This window comes from Polyodon spathula, chromosome 53, assembly GCF_017654505.1.
Source record: "Polyodon spathula isolate WHYD16114869_AA chromosome 53, ASM1765450v1, whole genome shotgun sequence".
NCBI lineage: Eukaryota > Metazoa > Chordata > Actinopteri > Acipenseriformes > Polyodontidae > Polyodon > Polyodon spathula.
The window spans coordinates 1948509-1970212 of NC_054586.1; the positions used below are offsets into that span (position 1 = coordinate 1948509).

The 21704-nt window shown below is 41.4% G+C and overlaps 1 protein-coding gene across 3 annotated transcripts; it reads right to left on the reverse strand.

Annotated features, from left to right (window-relative positions):
- Positions 1-9493: 9493 nt before the first annotated feature.
- On the reverse strand, positions 9494-18346 carry LOC121307097. Of its 3 annotated transcripts, none has more exons than XM_041239217.1 (5): positions 18235-18346; positions 14388-14490; positions 12771-12832; positions 10702-11084; positions 9494-10571 (listed from the first exon to the last, which is right to left on the reverse strand). In XM_041239217.1, exons 2-5 carry the CDS (start codon positions 14432-14434, stop codon positions 10449-10451), a joined length of 615 nt encoding a protein of 204 aa, XP_041095151.1. In that variant the 5' UTR covers positions 14435-14490; positions 18235-18346; the 3' UTR covers positions 9494-10448. The 3 variants fall into 3 exon arrangements, with proteins under 3 accessions (XP_041095151.1, XP_041095152.1, XP_041095153.1); XM_041239218.1 differs by lacking the exon at positions 18235-18346 and adding an exon at positions 18004-18106; XM_041239219.1 differs by lacking the exon at positions 18235-18346 and adding an exon at positions 17457-17972.
- Between the last annotated feature and the right edge of the window lie 3358 nt (positions 18347-21704).

The following is a 21704-nucleotide window of genomic DNA, read 5'->3' on the forward strand; positions in this document are numbered from 1 at the left end:
TGTATATACACTGCTCCACTCTCTCTACTGTATATACACTGCTCCACTCTCTCTACTGTATATACACTGCTCCACTCTCTCTACTGTATATACACTGCTCCACTCTCTCTACTGTATATACACTGCTCCACTCTCTCTACTGTATATACACTGCTCCACTCTCTCTACTGTATATACACTGCTCCACTCTCTCTACTGTATATACACTGCTCCACTCTCTCTACTGTATATACACTGCTCCACTCTCTCTACTGTATATACACTGCTCCACTCTCTCTACTGTATATACACTGCTCCACTCTCTCTACTGTATATACACTGCTCCTCTCTCTCTACTGTATATACACTGCTCCACTCTCTACTGTATATACACTGCTCCACTCTCTCTACTGTATATACACTGCTCCACTCTCTCTACTGTATATACACTGCTCCACTCTCTCTACTGTATATACACTGCTCCACTCTCTCTACTGTATATACACTGCTCCACTCTCTCTACTGTATATACACTGCTCCACTCTCTCTACTGTATATACACTGCTCCACTCTCTCTACTGTATATACACTGCTCCACTCTCTCTACTGTATATACACTGCTCCACTGTATATACACTCTCCTCTCTCTCTACTGTATATACACTGCTCCACTCTCTCTACTGTATATACACTGCTCCACTCTCTCTACTGTATATACACTGCTCCACTCTCTCTACTGTATATACACTGCTCCACTCTCTCTACTGTATATACACTGCTCCACTCACTCTACTGTATATACACTGCTCCACTCTCTCTACTGTATATACACTGCTCCACTCTCTCTACTGTATATACACTGCTCCACTCTCTCTACTGTATATACACTGCTCCACTCTCTCTACTGTATATACACTGCTCCACTCTCTCTACTGTATATACACTGCTCCTCTCTCTACTGTATATACACTGCTCCACTCTCTACTGTATATACACTGCTCCACTCTCTCTACTGTATATACACTGCTCCACTCTCTCTACTGTATATACACTGCTCCACTACTGTATATACACTGCTCCACTCTCTCTCTGCTCCACTGTATATACACTGCTCCACTCTCTCTACTGTATATACACTGCTCCACTCTCTCTACTGTATATACACTGCTCCACTCTCTCTACTGTATATACACTGCTCCACTCTCTCTACTGTATATACACTGCTCCACTCTCTCTACTGTATATACACTGCTCCACTCTCTCTACTGTATATACACTGCTCCACTCTCTCTACTGTATATACACTGCTCCACTCTCTCTACTGTATATACACTGCTCCACTCTCTCTACTGTATATACACTGCTCCACTCTCTCTACTGTATATACACTGCTCCACTCTCTCTACTGTATATACACTGCTCCACTCTCTCTACTGTATATACACTGCTCCACTCTCTCTACTGTATATACACTGCTCCACTCTCTCTACTGTATATACACTGCTCCTCTCTCTCTACTGTATATACACTGCTCCACTCTCTCTACTGTATATACACTGCTCCACTCTCTCTACTGTATATACACTGCTCCACTCTCTCTACTGTATATACACTGCTCCACTCTCTCTACTGTATATACACTGCTCCACTCTCTCTCTACTGTATATACACTGCTCCACTCTCTCTACTGTATATACACTGCTCCACTCTCTCTACTGTATATACACTGCTCCACTCTCTCTACTGTATATACACTGCTCCACTCTCTCTACTGTATATACACTGCTCCACTCTCTCTACTGTATATACACTGCTCCTCTCTCTCTACTGTATATACACTGCTCCACTCTCTCTACTGTATATACACTGCTCCACTGTATCACTCTACTCTCTCTACTATATACACTGCTCCACTCTCTCTACTGTATATACACTGCTCCACTCTCTCTACTGTATATACACTGCTCCACTCTCTCTACTGTATATACACTGCTCCACTCTCTCTACTGTATATACACTGCTCCACTCTCTACTGTATATACACTGCTCCGCTCTCTCTACTGTATATACACTGCTCCTCTCTCTCTACTGTATATACACTGCTCCACTCTCTCTACTGTATATACACTGCTCCACTCTCTCTACTGTATATACACTGCTCCACTCTCTCTACTGTATATACACTGCTCCACTCTCTCTACTGTATATACACTGCTCCACTCTCTCTACTGTATATACACTGCTCCACTCTCTCTACTGTATATACACTGCTCCACTCTCTCTACTGTATATACACTGCTCCACTCTCTCTACTGTATATACACTGCTCCACTCTCTCTACTGTATATACACTGCTCCACTCTCTCTACTGTATATACACTGCTCCACTCTCTCTACTGTATATACACTGCTCCACTCTCTCTACTGTATATACACTGCTCCACTCTCTCTACTGTATATACACTGCTCCACTCTCTCTACTGTATATACACTGCTCCACTCTCTCTACTGTATATACACTGCTCCACTCTCTCTACTGTATATACACTGCTCCACTCTCTCTACTGTATATACACTGCTCCACTCTCTCTACTGTATATACACTGCTCCACTCTCTCTACTGTATATACACTGCTCCACTCTCTCTACTGTATATACACTGCTCCACTCTCTCTACTGTATATACACTGCTCCACTCTCTCTACTGTATATACACTGCTCCACTCTCTCTACTGTATATACACTGCTCCACTCTCTCTACTGTATATACACTGCTCCTCTCTCCACTCTCTCTACTGTATATACACTGCTCCACTCTCTCTACTGTATATACACTGCTCCACTCTCTCTACTGTATATACACTGCTCCACTCTCTCTACTGTATATACACTGCTCCACTCTCTCTACTGTATATACACTGCTCCACTCTCTCTACTGTATATACACTGCTCCACTCTCTCTCTCTCTACTGTATATACACTGCTCCACTCTCTCTACTGTATATACACTGCTCCACTCTCTCTACTGTATATACACTGCTCCACTCTCTCTACTGTATATACACTGCTCCACTCTCTCTACTGTATATACACTGCTCCACTCTCTCTACTGTATATACACTGCTCCACTCTCTCTACTGTATATACACTGCTCCACTCTCTCTACTGTATATACACTGCTCCACTCTCTCTACTGTATATACACTGCTCCACTCTCTCTACTGTATATACACTGCTCCACTCTCTCTACTGTATATACACTGCTCCACTCTCTCTACTGTATATACACTGCTCCACTCTCTCTACTGTATATACACTGCTCCACTCTCTCTACTGTATATACACTGCTCCACTCTCTCTACTGTATATACACTGCTCCACTCTCTCTACTGTATATACACTGCTCCACTCTCTCTACTGTATATACACTGCTCCACTCTCTCTACTGTATATACACTGCTCCACTCTCTCTACTGTATATACACTGCTCCACTCTCTCTACTGTATATACACTGCTCCACTCTCTCTACTGTATATACACTGCTCCACTCTCTCTACTGTATATACACTGCTCCACTCTCTCTACTGTATATACACTGCTCCACTCTCTCTACTGTATATACACTGCTCCACTCTCTCTACTGTATATACACTGCTCCACTCTCTCTACTCACTGCTCCACTCTCTCTACTGTATATACACTGCTCCACTCTCTCTACTGTATATACACTGCTCCACTCTCTCTACTGTATATACACTGCTCCACTCTCTCTACTGTATATACACTGCTCCACTCTCTCTACTGTATATACACTGCTCCACTCTCTCTACTGTATATACACTGCTCCACTCTCTCTACTGTATATACACTGCTCCACTCTCTCTACTGTATATACACTGCTCCACTCTCTCTACTGTATATACACTGCTCCACTCTCTCTACTGTATATACACTGCTCCACTCTCTCTACTGTATATACACTGCTCCACTCTCTCTACTGTATATACACTGCTCCTCTCTCTCTACTGTATATACACTGCTCCTCTCTCTCTACTGTATATACACTGCTCCACTCTCTCTACTGTATATACACTGCTCCACTCTCTCTACTGTATATACACTGCTCCACTCTCTCTACTGTATATACACTGCTCCACTCTCTCTACTGTATATACACTGCTCCACTCTCTCTACTGTATATACACTGCTCCACTCTCTCTACTGTATATACACTGCTCCACTCTCTCTACTGTATATACACTGCTCCACTCTCTCTACTGTATATACACTGCTCCACTCTCTACTGTATATACACTGCTCTCTCTACTGTATATACACTGCTCCACTCTCTACTGTATATACACTGCTCCACTCTCTCTACTGTATATACACTGCTCCACTCTCTCTACTGTATATACACTGCTCCACTCTCTCTACTGTATATACACTGCTCCACTCTCTCTACTGTATATACACTGCTCCACTCTCTCTACTGTATATACACTGCTCCACTCTCTCTACTGTATATACACTGCTCCACTCTCTCTACTGTATATACACTGCTCCACTCTCTCTACTGTATATACACTGCTCCACTCTCTCTACTGTATATACACTGCTCCACTCTCTCTACTGTATATACACTGCTCCACTCTCTCTACTGTATATACACTGCTCCACTCTCTCTACTGTATATACACTGCTCCACTCTCTCTACTGTATATACACTGCTCCTCTCTCTCTACTGTATATACACTGCTCCACTCTCTCTACTGTATATACACTGCTCCACTCTCTCTACTGTATATACACTGCTCCACTCTCTCTACTGTATATACACTGCTCCACTCTCTCTACTGTATATACACTGCTCCACTCTCTCTACTGTATATACACTGCTCCACTCTCTCTACTGTATATACACTGCTCCACTCTCTACTCTATATACACTGCTCCACTCTCTCTACTGTATATACACTGCTCCACTCTCTCTCACTGCTCCACTCTCTCTACTGTATATACACTGCTCCACTCTCTACTGTATATACACTGTCCATCTCTCTATACACTGCTCCTCTCTCTCTACTGTATATACACTGCTCCACTCTCTCTACTGTATATACACTGCTCCGCTCTCTCTACTGTATATACACTGCTCCACTCTCTCTACTGTATATACACTGCTCCACTCTCTCTACTGTATATACACTGCTCCGCTCTCTCTACTGTATATACACTGCTCCACTCTCTACTGTATATACACTGCTCCACTCTCTCTACTGGCTACTGCAATAAAACATAGCTCTGCATGCAGAAAACACAAAACAGGCTTCCGTCTTTCTGCAAACCACTCTTCTTTCTATTCTGTTCATCGCCCTTTTTACTTCCTGCCCTTCAGTTTAATTTAGAGCAAAGGCTTTTGGGTATTGTAGTTAGTTTTTTACTCTATAACTTGAACATTACGTAATGGTGCTTTATTGTAGCAATAATGTTCGCAGTTGTCTGCAGTTTTGCACAGACTCCCGTTTGGAGAGGGGTTCTGCGTGACGTCACGCAGCTCGGTGCAGATTTGACAGTCCAGCGCAGTTTGAACAGTTGCTGCGGGAGGCTGTCTGCGGCTACGAATCAAAGAGACGATGCAGAGATCACGAATCACAACACTGAAACTATTGCTGCCCGCTTCTCAGCGGAGGCCAGTGACACATAACCAGCCATTTACAATTAGACAACAAAGCTGCGAACAGCCGTTTTCACGGTATATATTACATACATCAATAAATAAATTAAATATATACAATATGACTGTACTAAATTCATTGATATAGAGAGCTGGTTTGACAGAGTAAGGTTAGCAATCCTCGATTAGTAACCCTGAACATGAAGTGCAACACAGTGCTGTGCAGTAATGTAAATGTAAAACCTCATCTCTTCAATATCACCTTACATGTACTTTGACTCGCACTTCTCTGCCCCCACCTTGCTGCTCCCTGCTATTGCTCCTTATCATATCTATTTAAATCCTGCACTTGAATTGGCCTTATTGTTGACCAGGTTTGTATTACTGTAGTTGCGTCTGTTTTTCACTCCACTGCACTCATTCATACCTGACCCTGATGTAAATATCTAGCGCCATATTATCTGCTCTTGCTTGAACTGCGCCTGCATTGAATCGTGTGCTGTATATTGCACTTGCTGATTACTGAAATGTTTATATGTTGTGACCTGGGTAAAGGAGTCCGCTAATAAATAAATAAATAAATAAATAAATAAATAAACGATCATTTATCATGCTATATTGTTTATGTGAATCATTACTGCAACGTGTAGCCAAATAACAACGTAAAATAAAACATACAATTTAATGAGAGGTAACAAAAAAAAAAGTATCCTTACGCAATATTGCGTATTTAGTATGTAAACAAGAAATAATAAAATCACTCAGTAATCACGTCATAGCCGTGCTGTTTAATATTTACTGATGCGAGACCGTCTCACTTTGGAGAAAGCATTTCCCATACACGCAGCAATCCCAGCTCGCCTTCCACAGTGCGCATCTGCAAGACCCACGCACCCAAAGTGACAACACCACACCCAAGGGAAAACGATCCGAGTGGATGACGTGCAAATGAAGTATAAACTTGTCGTTGTATATTTAGTTCTGAAGTCCCTTCGGTAGTTTGTGTTGGTTTAAAGTCGGGGGTGATGATTAATACTTCATACACGATTTCCATTTATGTTTGCACAGCGCGCAGAGGAAGCGCATTTTAGCTCATTGCTCGCAGTGACTGGGCGGCTGGAGAATCCTACTAACAAAGCGAACAATTCCAGCTCTTCCGTGTTTTATACCACCCTGACACTTCTAAACTCAACACAATGTCATCATTGTCAAGAATTTTGAATGCTTGAATTAGGTCGCCACGTAGTCGTCTTTGTTCAAGACTGAACAGATTCAATTATTTTAGCCTGTAGGCATGTCATATGCAGACAGGCTAAAATAATTGAATCTGTTCAGTCTTGAACAAAGAAGACTACGTGGCGACCTAATTCAAGCATTCAAAATTCTAAAAGGTATTGACAGTGTCGACCCAAGGGACTTTTTCAGCCTGAAAAAAGAAACAAGGACCAGGGGTCACAAATGGAGATTAGACAAAGGGGCATTCAGAACAGAAAAGAGGAGGCAAAGAGAATTGTGAGGGTCTGGAATCAACTCCCCAGTAATGTTGTTGAAGCTGACACCCTGGGATCCTTCAAGAAGCTGCTTGATGAGATTCTGGGATCAATAAGCTGCTAACAACCAAACGAGCAAGATGAGCCGAATGGGCTCCTCTCGTTTGTAAACTTTCTTATGTTCTTATGCTCTTATTTCAAATGTAGGCTTACTTTTAATATTAAATTCCCCGATTGCAATGTTTGTCATTCTAGTTACTAAAAACAGAACTGCATACAATACTTTAACACTTAAAATGTAATATTTTAATCGCCTGTCTGCGTGAAAGTTCAGCTATATGAACGGCTCGAGTACGTATTTACACATTATTCACTAATTATCGGATTGAATATATAATTCTTGAAATGTACCCGGTTGTGTAGCATATTCAGCATATTCAATAGGGTTTCAATGTTGAACGATTTTAATCGATAAATTGTTATACCTGGGATACGGTAGACGTCCGTTGGGAACAGGAACCTGCGAGCTTGTTATATTGTACCAGCACTGAAAACTATTTCCTCGTATTTCACAACCCTCATTCTGCGCAACTTTTTTTTTTTTTTTTCACTAAAAACAAAACTGAAAGTTTTACAAGCAGTGGGCTCAGCGGCTTCAACACAAATGACCGTCACTTTTCTAAAAGCAATGCAATACAAAAGAGAGTTAGAATGCACTACTGGTCACAACGTGTAAGCTTTATTGTATTGATGCTGTGTGATTTATATTTAGTACATGTGGCATTTCAAAAGCAAGGAGACCTCACTTTGCTGTATATGCTCTAACAGTAATCGACTCTTACAGTGTGCATGCGCACTCACCCGATTCACGCGTACATATAACCTGACTTGCTTTGTTATGAATCCTTTACACTTGTGTATCACTCTTGTATTGGCACTTATTTCATACTATGCGAACAACTACTTTATTTGGTTTATTACCTTTAAATACACAATTGAATCCGTTATTTTGGAATACTTAATGACAACATTATTTATTATATTAGACAAAGCCTGGGACCAAATCAAAACTTTGACAACCCACTAATCGCACAACCAAACTGTTTTTAGTAAGGATCTTATTTCTTCTACTCATCAAAAGAAAATGGTATTAAACACAATTTTGTTAAGCGCGATTGGCGGGTTGTCAAAGTTTTGATTTGGTCCCAGCCAAGGTTGAAAATGCAGCCTCACAAAACAAGATGTTTTATGCAGCCATCCCACCTGTTCAGCTGGCTCTGGTCAGATCTCAGAAGCTAAGCAGGGGCTGGGCCTGGTCAGCACTTGGAGAGACCCTCCCCCTTCCTTTTCCACTGGCTTACCCGACCTGACTTGGAACCAGGCTGGTGCCGCACATTACCTATCTGGTACTGTCTCGGAGCCAAGCAGGGCCAGGGGGGCGGGGCTACCGAATTAATCATCTCCTACTGAAGTCAGTTCACAAGAGAGTAAAGCAGAGGGGACGCTAGTCGACATGTTGCAAGAAAAATGTACAAAGGGATACTCTTTTTGTAGAAAGTGACGTGAAGCTACAAGTTTCAGCCAACTTTGTTGCAAGCAACTGTATCAAAGGACTGTTGATTTTGTAGAAGCAGCATTACATCATAGAATAAATCAGCCAATGAAAGCAATGTAAAAAGTCATATGAAATTAATGCGGAGCATTATTAAAATGATGATAACAAAATGAATGCGGAGCAGGTGTGCGATACTGTGAGGGAGATTCTCCTTATCGATTTTTTTCATGGTGTTTTATTTTCTGTGATAGGTGGTATAGGCATGTACTTAAGTGTTACTCGGTCAATTCCTGGTAGTTAATGATCAATTTGTCAGTCAATGCACAAAAGGTGTAGTGGAGCACCATTAAAGTAGGTAAAATTATTAATTATATTCCTTGAAAAAAAACAATTTACTATTATGAACCGTTTTAAACATAATGTTGTGTTGGCACTATAGTCAAATATTGGAAATTACAAAAAAAAAAAAAAAAAAAGCCGGTCCCGCGCTGAAGCATTAGCGTTTATGTTAAACTGTGACGGTATGTTACAGTCTGCTATGTTTAAGTTCAAGTTTTGTATTCGGTGGTCATTTTATGTCACATAAAGGCTTTTATTTGGTACTTCTTAATAATAATGGATAAAGTGAGTACTGCTTTTTGTTTAAAGACGTTTGACTATTGCAGGTCGGGTCATGCAACTTGCAAATACTGTTACACAGTTAGCGACATCTGAAAAGAACCATCCACACCTGGCATAATTAGGAATTCTGTTCAAAATAACATACCAAAAACTATAACAATAGTCACATATCTTCTGTACACGTTTATTTACACAAATAAAACAAAACACATTCAAGCCAAAATTAACACATTCAGAACAAAAATAATGAGGGTAACGGTAAATACCGACAGGGACGGGCACACACCAACCTTCCTGTTTATTCCCGGTTTGTAAAGAGGAAATGGAATTCATTTCAACAGTCTGTGCAGCTGATGCATAATACGCAGGGCTTGAAGTTTTCCGTGTATTTTTGATCACGTGACGTCCCTTAACCATGTTTTGAGCCGATTTGCTTTCTTAATTCAACCCTATCCTACTCTAACTCACACCTTACCTGAATCAGCTTCCAGCGTGTTCTCACCCGCTAACAACACAATGTTCTCAGAATCTGGATGCAGACACGGCTTAACAAAACCCGATTCAAGACTTAAAGGAGAGTGGAGTGGAGGAAAATAATCAGGAAAACTTCCAGCCCATAGAATACGGTTCATTCGCTTACTTTGCTTCTTAGCTTGACCATCGTCATTCTATTAGTCTTGTCACCACTGTGTAAAAGCCTGCTCAGGGAGCTGCATTCTTTGTTGTGGTTAAATGAACTAATTACATTTATTTTGGGTTTTACTCTTGTACTGGTTACATATGCATATATTCCACTTGCTTTATGAAAAAAAAAAAGAAAAAGCTCTGGAATTCAAAGCAGTACAGTACAAAAAATGCCTTGACCACAAATGAGGCAAGACTTCACAATCACGCTTTGATTTGTGTCGACTTTTAAAACAAACACTATTAACCAGATTGCATAAAGCGTTTGAACTGTAAGTGTGTTGTACCACTTGAATTGCAATCAGGTGACACAGAGAAAGGAACCTGTTTGAGCAATGAGCAGGTCAGGCAGTTTAAAAGGCAAGGCTATGCTCCAAAACACTCACGTTTCAGTACATGAGAAAAATGAATCTGCTCAAAAGCACACCACTCATTTCACAGCTACCTAAACAAGTTGAGCATCTCTCCAAGCTCGTTCTGTTTGCTTTGTACAAACTTCTGCATGCTGCGTTCGATTTTCTGAATATCCTCGGCTTTCCGCAACTCCATATACTCCTCTTTGGTCTGAAATAATAAGAAAAAATAAACAAACAAAATAAAAAGTTAGCACAATAGTTTGAAATGGTCAGATCATTAAGATTAATGCCAGGTCCCAATTTTAAGGTTCTGAACTCTGCTCAAAAACAATCCTTACCAGCTGGTCGCAGTATCCTCCCTTCTCGTAGCTGACTGAAGATTGAAGACGTCTTCTTGTGAAGAAGTCCTTTACGCTAGGTTCCACGTAGTGTAAAACTTCATTTTCATAGGTGTAGACGTTGCCCTTGCTGTCAACCATAACGATCAACTGCAGCCCCTGAGCCAAGCAGGGGAAGTTGTCGATGGCTCCAATGACCACCATCGTCTCGCTCCGAGGCAGGTACAGCTCTTGCCAAGCCTCCATCATGTCCTTTCTTCCCCGTAAGACTGTGTTATTGAGTGTGCTGATTCGCAAGCTGTACCCTTCTGGGAACGCTAAGGGCATTTCCTCGTGCATGTGCTTCTCCACCATTCTGGCCAGTTTATATGGGTAGTCTTTGGCTGTGAACAGACAGCCCGTTATGAGTGAAGGATTGAAACAACTTGTCCCAGCTATGCGGCCCATACGCAAGCTTTAAAAAGGGCAGCATCAACTATCAAAACAATCTCCATGAAATATAAAGTGATCAACATTTGTATCACTGCAAAGTGTAATTTGTATATTACAATAATAATTATACACAATCTCCAGATTTTATTACAAAATGACAACTCATTCTATTGCAGGTTCTTTTTTCGGACAAACGTCACAGCATGGCATATAGAGTATATGAACTCCTGATCTGAAGACCCCCAGGCCAGCCCAGCCAGTCCCATCACAGTAACCATTACCAGCACCAGGGCAACACTGGACATCAGCAGCAACAGAGCTACGCTGCGGCCCTCGCTCAGCCAGCCAGCCCCGCCCCCACTGAGCTGGGGGAGATCAAACAGCTCCTGAGCATATTATGCACAAGGCTAATGAGCTGAGGGACAACATAGTGGTAATGTATAGTGAATTATATATATATATATATATATTATATATATATATAAAACAAAAAAAAGATTTGTATTTAAAATTCACGTTGTGTTTTGTTCCAAATGAAAAAGTTAGCTTACAAAATAAATATGAAAAATATAAATATGAAATCGCTATCAATTTTCAGCTGGAACATTCAGGGTCTTTATTCCTCGGCTTTTGGGATGAAGACCCTGACTTTCTCAACAGTATTGAAGGAGTGGACGTGTTGGTGCTGCAGGAGACGTGGTGCACAGCTGGCATGTCCACTTACTGTCCATCAAAATACAGGGAACTAATAGTGCTCTCTGTGAAACACGCAGGTCAGGTATGGCAGAGACTCAGGGGGCACCATCATGTGGTATAGAGGACCTTCAAAACCACATCTCCCCAGTGAAGAGAAGAGTCACATATATGGGTCAAAATTAATGGTGCACTGTTCCAACAGCAAAGTGACACGTACATGTGTGCGGCTTACATGCCACCCTCAGACTCCCCTCCTACAAAGAGGAATACTTTCACGACATCCAAAACCAAAATACCCATTTCCAAACCCTGTGCTCTGACCTGCTGTGTAGAGATCTCAATACCAGGACCAACAGAGCGATCGACTTCATCAGCACAGGGAGAAACACCTCTCTATACCACACACCACAATACAGGGCAAATGGATCCCTAAAGTGAGAGTCAAATACCAAAATTGAAACTCCTCTTGGACAGCATTAAAGTCCCCAACCTACTGGGAGAGGAGGAGCAGACTGCAAATCTAGCAGCCCAACATGTTTCCACCCTCCACAGCGTGTAGACACCCTGCAGAAACACATGACCTGTGTCACAGTCAGTGGGGAGAGAGCGGGCAGTTGCACTGTTCCTGGGGAAAGGGGTCTGTTCTGCTCATAGATGTGTAATGATTAGTAATGTTGATTTGTTGTATTATAAATTTCTTTGGCAATACTGTACTTATAATGCAGTCATGCTAATAAAGAACATTTTAATTTTGGACAGGAAAGAGAGAGAGCGAGAGAGAGGGCAGGAGAGACAGGGGAGAAGGGGGGGCACAGAGAGAGGGGGACAGAAACAGGAGAGAAAGAAAGTGAGAAAAAGAAACAGAGAGATCAAAGACAGTCAATGGTCAGAATGATGTGAACCCAGTAGAAACCAGTCACAAATCATCAGGAATTACTTACACATTTTAAGATCGCAGAAGTCCTGAATCCATTTGTTCTCTTCAGGGTTTTCCCAGAATTGGCTGAGAAAAGAGACACAACACACACACACACAAAGATAAATCACTAAGTTGTGTCTGAAGTGGAATGAACACTGTTTCTAAAAACCAGGGCTGGGTTACATGAGCTATGCATAAGTTGTTCCCCAAGTTAACACATACAGCCTCTACTAGGTCCTTAGTTGTTACTAGTTAGTTTCTAACTAAGTGCTCCTCGTATTTCAGCTGCACCACACATCATTAAGACAAAGAGTTTATTACCAAGACCGGAGACACGAAGTCAATGACGCTTTAGTCTCCGTGTAGCCAATCAGCAGTGAGGATATTGGAGCACGCTTGGTCAGGAATCCTGATCCAAGCTCACACAAGAAACCAGCATCTTTCCAAGTGCTTTTAAACTGCTAGCAGTATTTACTAATTCAGCTGATGCACTTATCAAAGGCAACTAAAACAGGTAATGATAACATGCATATGATGTCAGTTGGTAATGTTTTATTCTGAACATTAAATTAAAAATAAACCTGCCTTTTTGAATTGGGATGTCGATACGAAGTGTCTGTCTGCAGTCTGCGTTGTGTTAATTAGCTATAAATGATGTAAATCAACTTGACAGGACAGACAGCCGTCACACACTGAACACGGAATTCTATATATATTTATTTATAGAAGGTTGTGTGGTCCAGCAGTTAAAGAAGCAGGCTTGTAACCAGCAGGTCCCCTTTGTACTACTAAACTCTGAGAATCCTCTTGATATTGTCTGTCTCATTGTGCATGGGTTTCTGTGTGGACAGGAGGACGACCTCTCACCTAGATGAGTTACGAGGTCCAAAAGAGCAGCTTCACTCAATAACCCTGAAAAGAGGAAGCTGTTGTACATTACAAGGGAGGGGGAGAGAATAGAACAAGGGGGACATAGCCAAAACAACGGAGAGGCAGGAAATTGCATGTTTACTGATGTGACGTTTACTACCAAAAAGAGGAAATGCAACTTGTGACTGCAAGTTGCAGGAGCACAGTGTTTCGTTCTTAACTATTTTTACAATGTTGTCTGAACTGATCACACCGAACCATAGTCTAGACGTAGGGTGTGTGTGTGTGTGTGTGTGTGTGTGTGTATTGATGCAATTCCATCAGGTCATTGTGATAGCGAGGTGAGACCGCATGACTTACGATGTATGTTGGGAGGAGACATTGTCTAACCCTGTACCAAATGTGTGTTTGATGTCTGTATAAAAAGGATTCGCGCTCCAGATCAACTTGAGCAACTGATCGGGTGTGATCGGATTGACTCCCAGCACTGTTAACAAATAAAGCTTTGAAAAGTATTCTTTGCCTTGTCTCCTATAACTTATTTCCCCCTACAGTGTTAATACGAATAATATTTATTTTTCATGAAATTCTGCAAATAAAAACTGGAACGGACAGGATCTGTTGGGATAGCAGATCCTTGGCTTCCAAGTCATGACTTTCTGAACACATCATCAATTAATAACAGTGAACAACACAAAATGAAATACAACTTTCCACCCAAAACCAGATTCCTCTCAAGAACAAATCTGCCAGTCTTTTAAGAACTTACCCCATTCTTGTGTCCAGAACTCTCTGTGTTGTGATGCTGGCAGTCATTTTTGCCTTGTTGCTTTGCCCAACTCTGAAAGCTCAATTAAATGCTTTTTGAAGTCCTAAAACAATTTAAAAAAAAAAAAAAAATTGGTATGAAACTCAATGAACTCAAGCCTGATCATGTGTGTTGTAATTTACATTCTAGCGACGTGCTAGAATAGCACACATATGTAAGGTCCCCTAATAACATGCACACTGTAGTTTCTAAAAAGTCTATCCTCAGCCTGTATATATACACATGCCAATACAGACCAGATTTGGTGTAGTGCAGTGTTTCTCAAACCTGTTCCTGGCGACCGACTGTGCTCTTACAATCCCTTGTGCTGTGCTCTCACAATCCGCTGTGCTGTGCTCTCACAATCCGCTGTGCTGTGCTCTCACAATCCGCTGTGCTGTGCTCTCACAATCCGCTGTGCTGTGCTCTCACAATCTTGTGCTGTGCTCTCACAATCCGCTGTGCTGTGCTCTCACAATCCGCTGTGCTGTGCTCTCACAATCTGTGCTGTGCTCTCACAAACACTGCCATTCACTCACTCTTATTTCTACTTTTTCCACATATTATTTCTACAGTTAATAATGCATTTTGTGTCAAGAAAAAAAAAAGAAACAATAGTTGTATAGCAATATTTGTACCGTTTATGGAACACTCATTTATCCTAGCGAGTCCCAGTAGGACGGTGCCAATACTTAAGTCTGCAGTATAGATATTTATGGAGTGGAAGACATTGGCACCCCCTGTAACTCAGTTCAGTCAGCAACTGTCTTTACTAGTTCTCTCCGGACAAAATCTGATTAACTCTGAAATGTTTATCCATAAGCTGCCAGCTGACGCCAGTAAACATGCCTACAAAACGAGTGTCGTTGCCACCATCGGGGTCTAGCTTTTTTGTCACAACGAGGTCACATTACGTGTGGTTGAGTAAAAAAAAAGTACCATTTTGGCACTTCCTGCCATGTTTGGGGTCCATTAGCACACAAAGTACAGTATTAACAAGATGCAATGCATCTATGCTGTCCTCCTTTCCACCCTCAATTACCAATATATAATTTCAACAGCTTGATTAAAACGTACATGCTATAGGCTATTATGCCAGCAGAAAAACAGACCACCTCGGGTAAAGTTGATAAGGGTATTGAAATGTTTTTTCTGAAATTATAACTGAAATAACGACAAAAAAGGAATATGCATAATGAACATCACACTCATACTGCTCTATTCCATACCTACAGGCTGCATAGTACAAAACAATTTATTCATTTTGCAGACTATTTAAAAAGACAATAGTTAGCAGTATGTGTGTAAAGCAAGTAAATGTATTGAAAGAAATAGATGCTTCGTATTTTGTAATTATGTACTCTTTCTAAGTACATTTAAATAAATAAAATGTGTAAATAAAGCAGGAGGAAAAAAGCTTGCAGTCCAATTTGACAGACATTTTTTGCAGCTATTAATGATGTAATATAAGGACAATTTCAGATTATTTTTCTTCCACTTGTCTGCTTGTAGGTTTTTTCATTCTTGCTAGAATCTTGCTCTTTTTTTTATAAAGTCTGTAGCTTCCTTGTGCTACAGACCATATCCCACAGAGAATTATTCAGTTTAAAAAAAAGTAACTGAAAAACAACCGCTACTATCGTGATAATCAGTGTATCGCGAAAGAGTGGGCTCTCAACTATTCGTATCGTGGAAATTTACTATCATCCATCCCTAGTTCTCAGAGCTAAAATCTGGTGGAGTGGTAGACATGTATACTGACTATAAATTTTCAAATCAATAGACTCACTGATCACAGTTTTATAGAAATCAACTGGGCTTCATACATGGAAAATGCATGACCCTCCCTTTTCTGCAGACTGAAGAGGGTGCCACTGAAAAGTATTTCAGGACCCAGTGTGAGCAATTAAAAACATTTTAAAAAAGGATTGAATCTATTCAGTCTTGAACAAAGAAGACTATGCTGCGATCTGATTCAAGCATTCAAAATCCTAAAAGGTATTGACAATGTCAACCCAAAGGACTTTTTTGACATGAAAAAAGAAACAAGGACCAGGGGTCACAAATGGAGATTAGATAAAGGGGCATTCAAAACAGAAAATAGAGGCACTTTTTTACAGAGAGAATCGTGAACCAGCTCCCCAGTAATGTTGTTGAAGCTGACACCCTGGGATCCTTCAAGAAGCTGCTTGATGAGATTGTGGGATCAATAAGCTACTAACAACCAAACGAGCAAGATGGGCCGAATGGCCTCCTCTCGTTTGTAAACTTTCTTATGTTCTCATGACACTGCAGTCCTCCGAGTTTGACACCTCTGATTTACATCGATAATTATAAAAACGGAAGAAAAAAGTAAACTAGAATATGTCATAGTGTTGTATTCCACTGTCTGCATGTTTTTGTAAATGTTTTTAGTCCCAATAAAACAAACTAACAAAACAGAGCTCAGAGCTCAGCTCTATTGGCTGTCTGTAAACTCAGTAACTTATTTTAAAAGCTGGCTACTATAAATTAAACAATGATTCCATGTAATAATACACCGCTCATGAACACACCATAAGAAAACGAACATTGTTAAATGATATCGTTAGTAGTACTGTTTGAATTTTATTTTAATTCATTGGTATCAAAAGATACATTGGTCATAAACTGCATATAGAGTGCCTGTAAAAAGTAAATTTATGTTAATGTAAAATATGACATTTAACTAATTCTATAACATCACTTGTCACTTATTTTGAACTAAACCTAACTTAGTTACCATTTATGCTAAACTCTGAAGTACTGTACATGCTTTTTAGCAAGACTGGCTATAGTAATATGACATGTTATTCACCAATAATAATAATAATAATAATAATAATAATAATAATAATAATAATAATCACAACTGACTCCCCTGCATTAGATTGCGAGCTTGTCCCGACACATTCTTTGCCGTTTTATGTTGTTATCTATGACTCGAGTCGATTCACTGTATTTATTTATAAATGATTGTGCCAGATGGGAGCGTTAGAGACAGAAACTGACCTCGGAGGCGATGACGTATTTCTTTGAGAAGTTCGCCCTCCTCTAAGCAAGATCTCATCTGAAGTTTGGCACACCGCTTCTCACTCAATTCGGACGGTTTTCTGTCAATACATCTACGTTATCATAAGGATTATATCCTAGCCTGTGGCAGTGAACTCCGCAGCCTCAAAGAAGTTTCCACACGTGTAGAAAAGTCGTCTATCAATAGACTGCTACCGGCACTTAGACCTGCGGTCCTGGAAACGGAACTGAAAGCTGATGGCGGGCCAGAAGGGATCAAAACACACAGTCTGTCCTGCCGACGTGTCTCCCCTAAACGCAGTCGAGAATACTGTGCCAGGAAACTTTCACGATTATACAAACTAGGAGCACCTTGCAATTAACATCCCCGAGCTGCGCCATTTCTGAAAAGCAACAGAACGGCTTTCCCACCGAAACGCTAATAGACAAATATATTAACTAATTCAAAACTAGACACGCCAACGTCGATTACAAAATGAGCTCCCCCAACCCTAAACATAACCCAAAGCAGGCTCCCAAAACGCACTTGTATTTAATTCTCAAAGACGTAGGCACCGCTTTCCGGCTCCCTTTCCACAGATCCACGACCCGCTGACTCTGCGTTAATGAAGCAATGAAGCCAGAGCACGATCTACACGGGCTCACTTTACTATCAACTGCGCATGCTCCCGCTCACAGTAACAACAGCGCAGCCGCTCACAATCGACACAGAAACGCCAGCCGCACACACACGTGTTTCTTCAGCTCCGCAACTTACCTTTTATCGTCGTCTTTCGAAGTCCTGCTGGCTTCATCGGGAGTTGACTAGAAATGGCGTAGTTCAACAAACACCGAAGCGAAATCGAGCACTTCCGTGGGAGTGGGCGGGCGGTCACGTCACGCAGACCTTTCAGAGTCTGCGCAGATCTTGCGTCAAATGAGCTGGAGAACGCAGAGAAGCGCATCTGCAACCCTATAAGGTCATCACGTACGTGTCGTTGCCACCTAGCCAGGCGGTGTGAATTAAACACACCCAGGCTTATCACGCCCTGTATTTTCCATGAAAAACACCGTAGAAGCAACCCCCATGCAATCATTGCATTATACAGTGTGTGTGTGTATATATATAGCTCTGGAAAAAATTAAGAGACCACTGCAAAATTATCAGTTTCTCTGGTTTTACTATTTCTAGGTATGTGTTTGGGTGAAATGAACATTTTTGTTTTATTCTCTAAAGTACTGACAACATTTCTCCCAAATTCCAAATAAAAATATTGTCATTTACAGCATTTATTTGCAGAAAATGACAACTGGTCAAAATAACAAAAAAGATGCAGTGTTGTCAGAGCTCGAATAATGCAAAGAAAATAAGTTCATATTCATTTTTAAACAACACAAAACTAATGTTTTAACTAAAATCAGGGTTATCAATATTTGGTGGAATAACCCTGATTTTCAAGTGTAGCTTTCATGCGTCTTGGCATGCTCTCCACCAGTCTTTCACATTGATGCTGGGTGACTTTATGCCACTCCTGGCGCAAAAATTCAAGCAGCTCGGCTTTGTTTGATGGCTTGTGAACATCCATCTTCCTCTTGATCACATTCCAGAGGTTTTCAATGGGGTTCAGGTATAGAGATTAGGCTGGCCATAAGAGGGTCTTGATCTGGTGGTCCTCCATCCACACCTTGATTGGCCATGGCTGTGTGGCATGGAGCATTGTCCTGCTGGAAAAACCAATCCTCAGAGTTGGGGAACACTGTCAGAGCAGAAGGAAGCAAGTTTTCTTCCAGGACAACCTTGTACTTGGCTTGATTCATGCGTCCTTCACAAAGACAAATCTGCCCGATTCCAGCCTTGCTGAAGCACCCCCAGATCATCACCGATCCTCCACCACATTTCATAGTGGGTGCGAGACACTGTGGCTTGTAGGCCTCTCCAGGTCTCCGTCTAACCATTAGACGACCAGGTGTTGGGCAAAGCTGAAAATTGGACTTATCAGAGAAGATGACCTTACTCCAGTCCTCTACGGTCCAATCCTTATGGTCTTTTGCAAACCTCAGCCTGGCTCTTCTTTGCTTCTCATTGATGAAGGGCTTTTTTCTAGCTTTGCACGACTTCAGTCCTGCCCCTAGGAGCCTGTTTCAAACCGTCATCGCTGTGCACTTCACCCCAGCTGCCGTTTGCCATTCTTTTTGTAGGTCACTTGATGTCATCCTACGGTTGCTGAGTGACATTCGAATGATTTGGCGGTCATCCCGGTCAGTGGAGAGTCGTTTTCGCCCTCTGCTGGTCTGTAGCTTTGTTGTCCCCAATGTGTGCTGCTTGACCTTGTTCTTATGAACCGCCGTCTTTGAAATTTTAAGGATGGAAGCAACCCGACCCTCACTGTATCCCTCTGCCAGTAAAGCCAGAATTGAACCCTTCTTTTCCTCACTCAAAACTTTCCTTTTCAACTCTTTGGGCATGGTCAATAGTTATTTTTTGATTCCAATTACTTTTGAGGTACTACTAGCACTGTTTTGCCATCCAGCTGGTCCTATTGCAAGAGGACAGTGATGACCACAGGAGTGGTTTTTATACTTTTCTTCGTTAAATAAGATTTGGTTCAGGTCAGTAGAATGAGGTGTGCCTGTGTTGGAATTCAACAGACACTGGAATGGAATGGCTGCCATACATGTAGAGATGCTGATTTAAGAAAAAATTGCAGTGGTCTCTTAATTTTTTCCAGAGCTGCATATACACACACACACACACACACACACACACACACACACACACACACATATATGTGTTCCAATGGTTGTCAACAAAACTGCAGCTGTGTATTAATTTCATTTGCTAGCCATTAATAATAAAATATTGAATGCAGATGTGTTCCTTTTTTTTTTTTTTACAAAAGCTTTAGATGCTTTTTTTTAATGATCTATATATAGCAATGAGTGGCATGATAACATGGTGGTTAGCGCTGCTGCCTCATAGCTCCGCGGTCCTGTGTTTAATTCTGGCCTCAGAGGTCTGTGTGGAGTTTGCATGTTCTCCATGTGTTCACTGGGTGGTACTCTGGTTTCCTCCCACAGTCCAAAGACCTGCTGGCTAGGTGGACTGGCCTCTCTAAATTGCCCCTTAGTTGCTCTGTATTAGACTGGCATCCCATCCAGAGTGTAGTCCCTCCTTGCCCCCTGTGTCTGCCCGGTTAGGCTCCAGATCCTTGCAACTCTCTGGGATTAAGCAGTTGCAGATAATAGATGAATGGATGGATTGTGTAATATGGAGAGCATAATACATGACCATATTAATAAAAATGGTTGAAGGGTTTAGCATAATAAGTTTTAATGTTTAACTCTTTTGTATTATTATTATTTTTATTTCAATAGTAAGAGTACCCTCTTGCTTATTGAAATGACAATTGGAGCCTTCAACTCCCAAAAAGTGCGCTTCAGAGTGATCAGTATTAACACTCTGCAGACTGCAACTGGGGGGTGTGAACAAAAACAAACGCGTGGGCACAGTCACGCCGCTCCTGCCCACAACAACCCGGCCCTTTTCAAGAAATACAACATAACAGCTTCCTGCCGTTTTAAAACATTGTTTCCCTCCAATCTGCTCTCCCGACCGCAGTGTCTGAACGGGTCTGTCTTCCACAGAGATGGGGAGGGGCTGTGGGACGAGGACTATACCACTCTGTTTAGTGCAGTTTGGCAATTCATCTAACATGGCCTGCAAAGGGAATTGTGATACAGGGGATCACTAATGGCACACTCCTGATAATGTTTTTTAGAAGTATATCAGGTTCATTCAAGTTCAGTGCTGTTGATCAGCTTTCTTTTCACTAGTCTTGAAGGTTCATAAGAACATAAGAAAGTTTACAAACGAGAGGAGCCCATTCGGCCCATCTTGCTCGTTTGGTTGTTAGTAGTTTATTGATCCCAGAATCTCATCAAGCAGCTTCTTGAAGGATCCCAGGGTGTCAGCTTCAACAATATTACTGGGGAGTTGATTCCAGACCCTCACGATTCTCTGAGTAAAAAAGTGCCTCCCATTTTCTGTTCTGAATGCCTCTTTATCTAATCTCCATTTGTGACCCCTGGTCCTTGTTTCCTTTTTTTCAGGTTGAAAAAGTCCTTTGGGTCAACACTGTCAATGCCTTTTAGGATTTTGAATGCTTGAATGAGGTCATTGCGTCGTCTTCTTTGTTCAAGACTAAATAGATTACATTTTTTAGCTTGTCTGCATATGACATGCCTTTT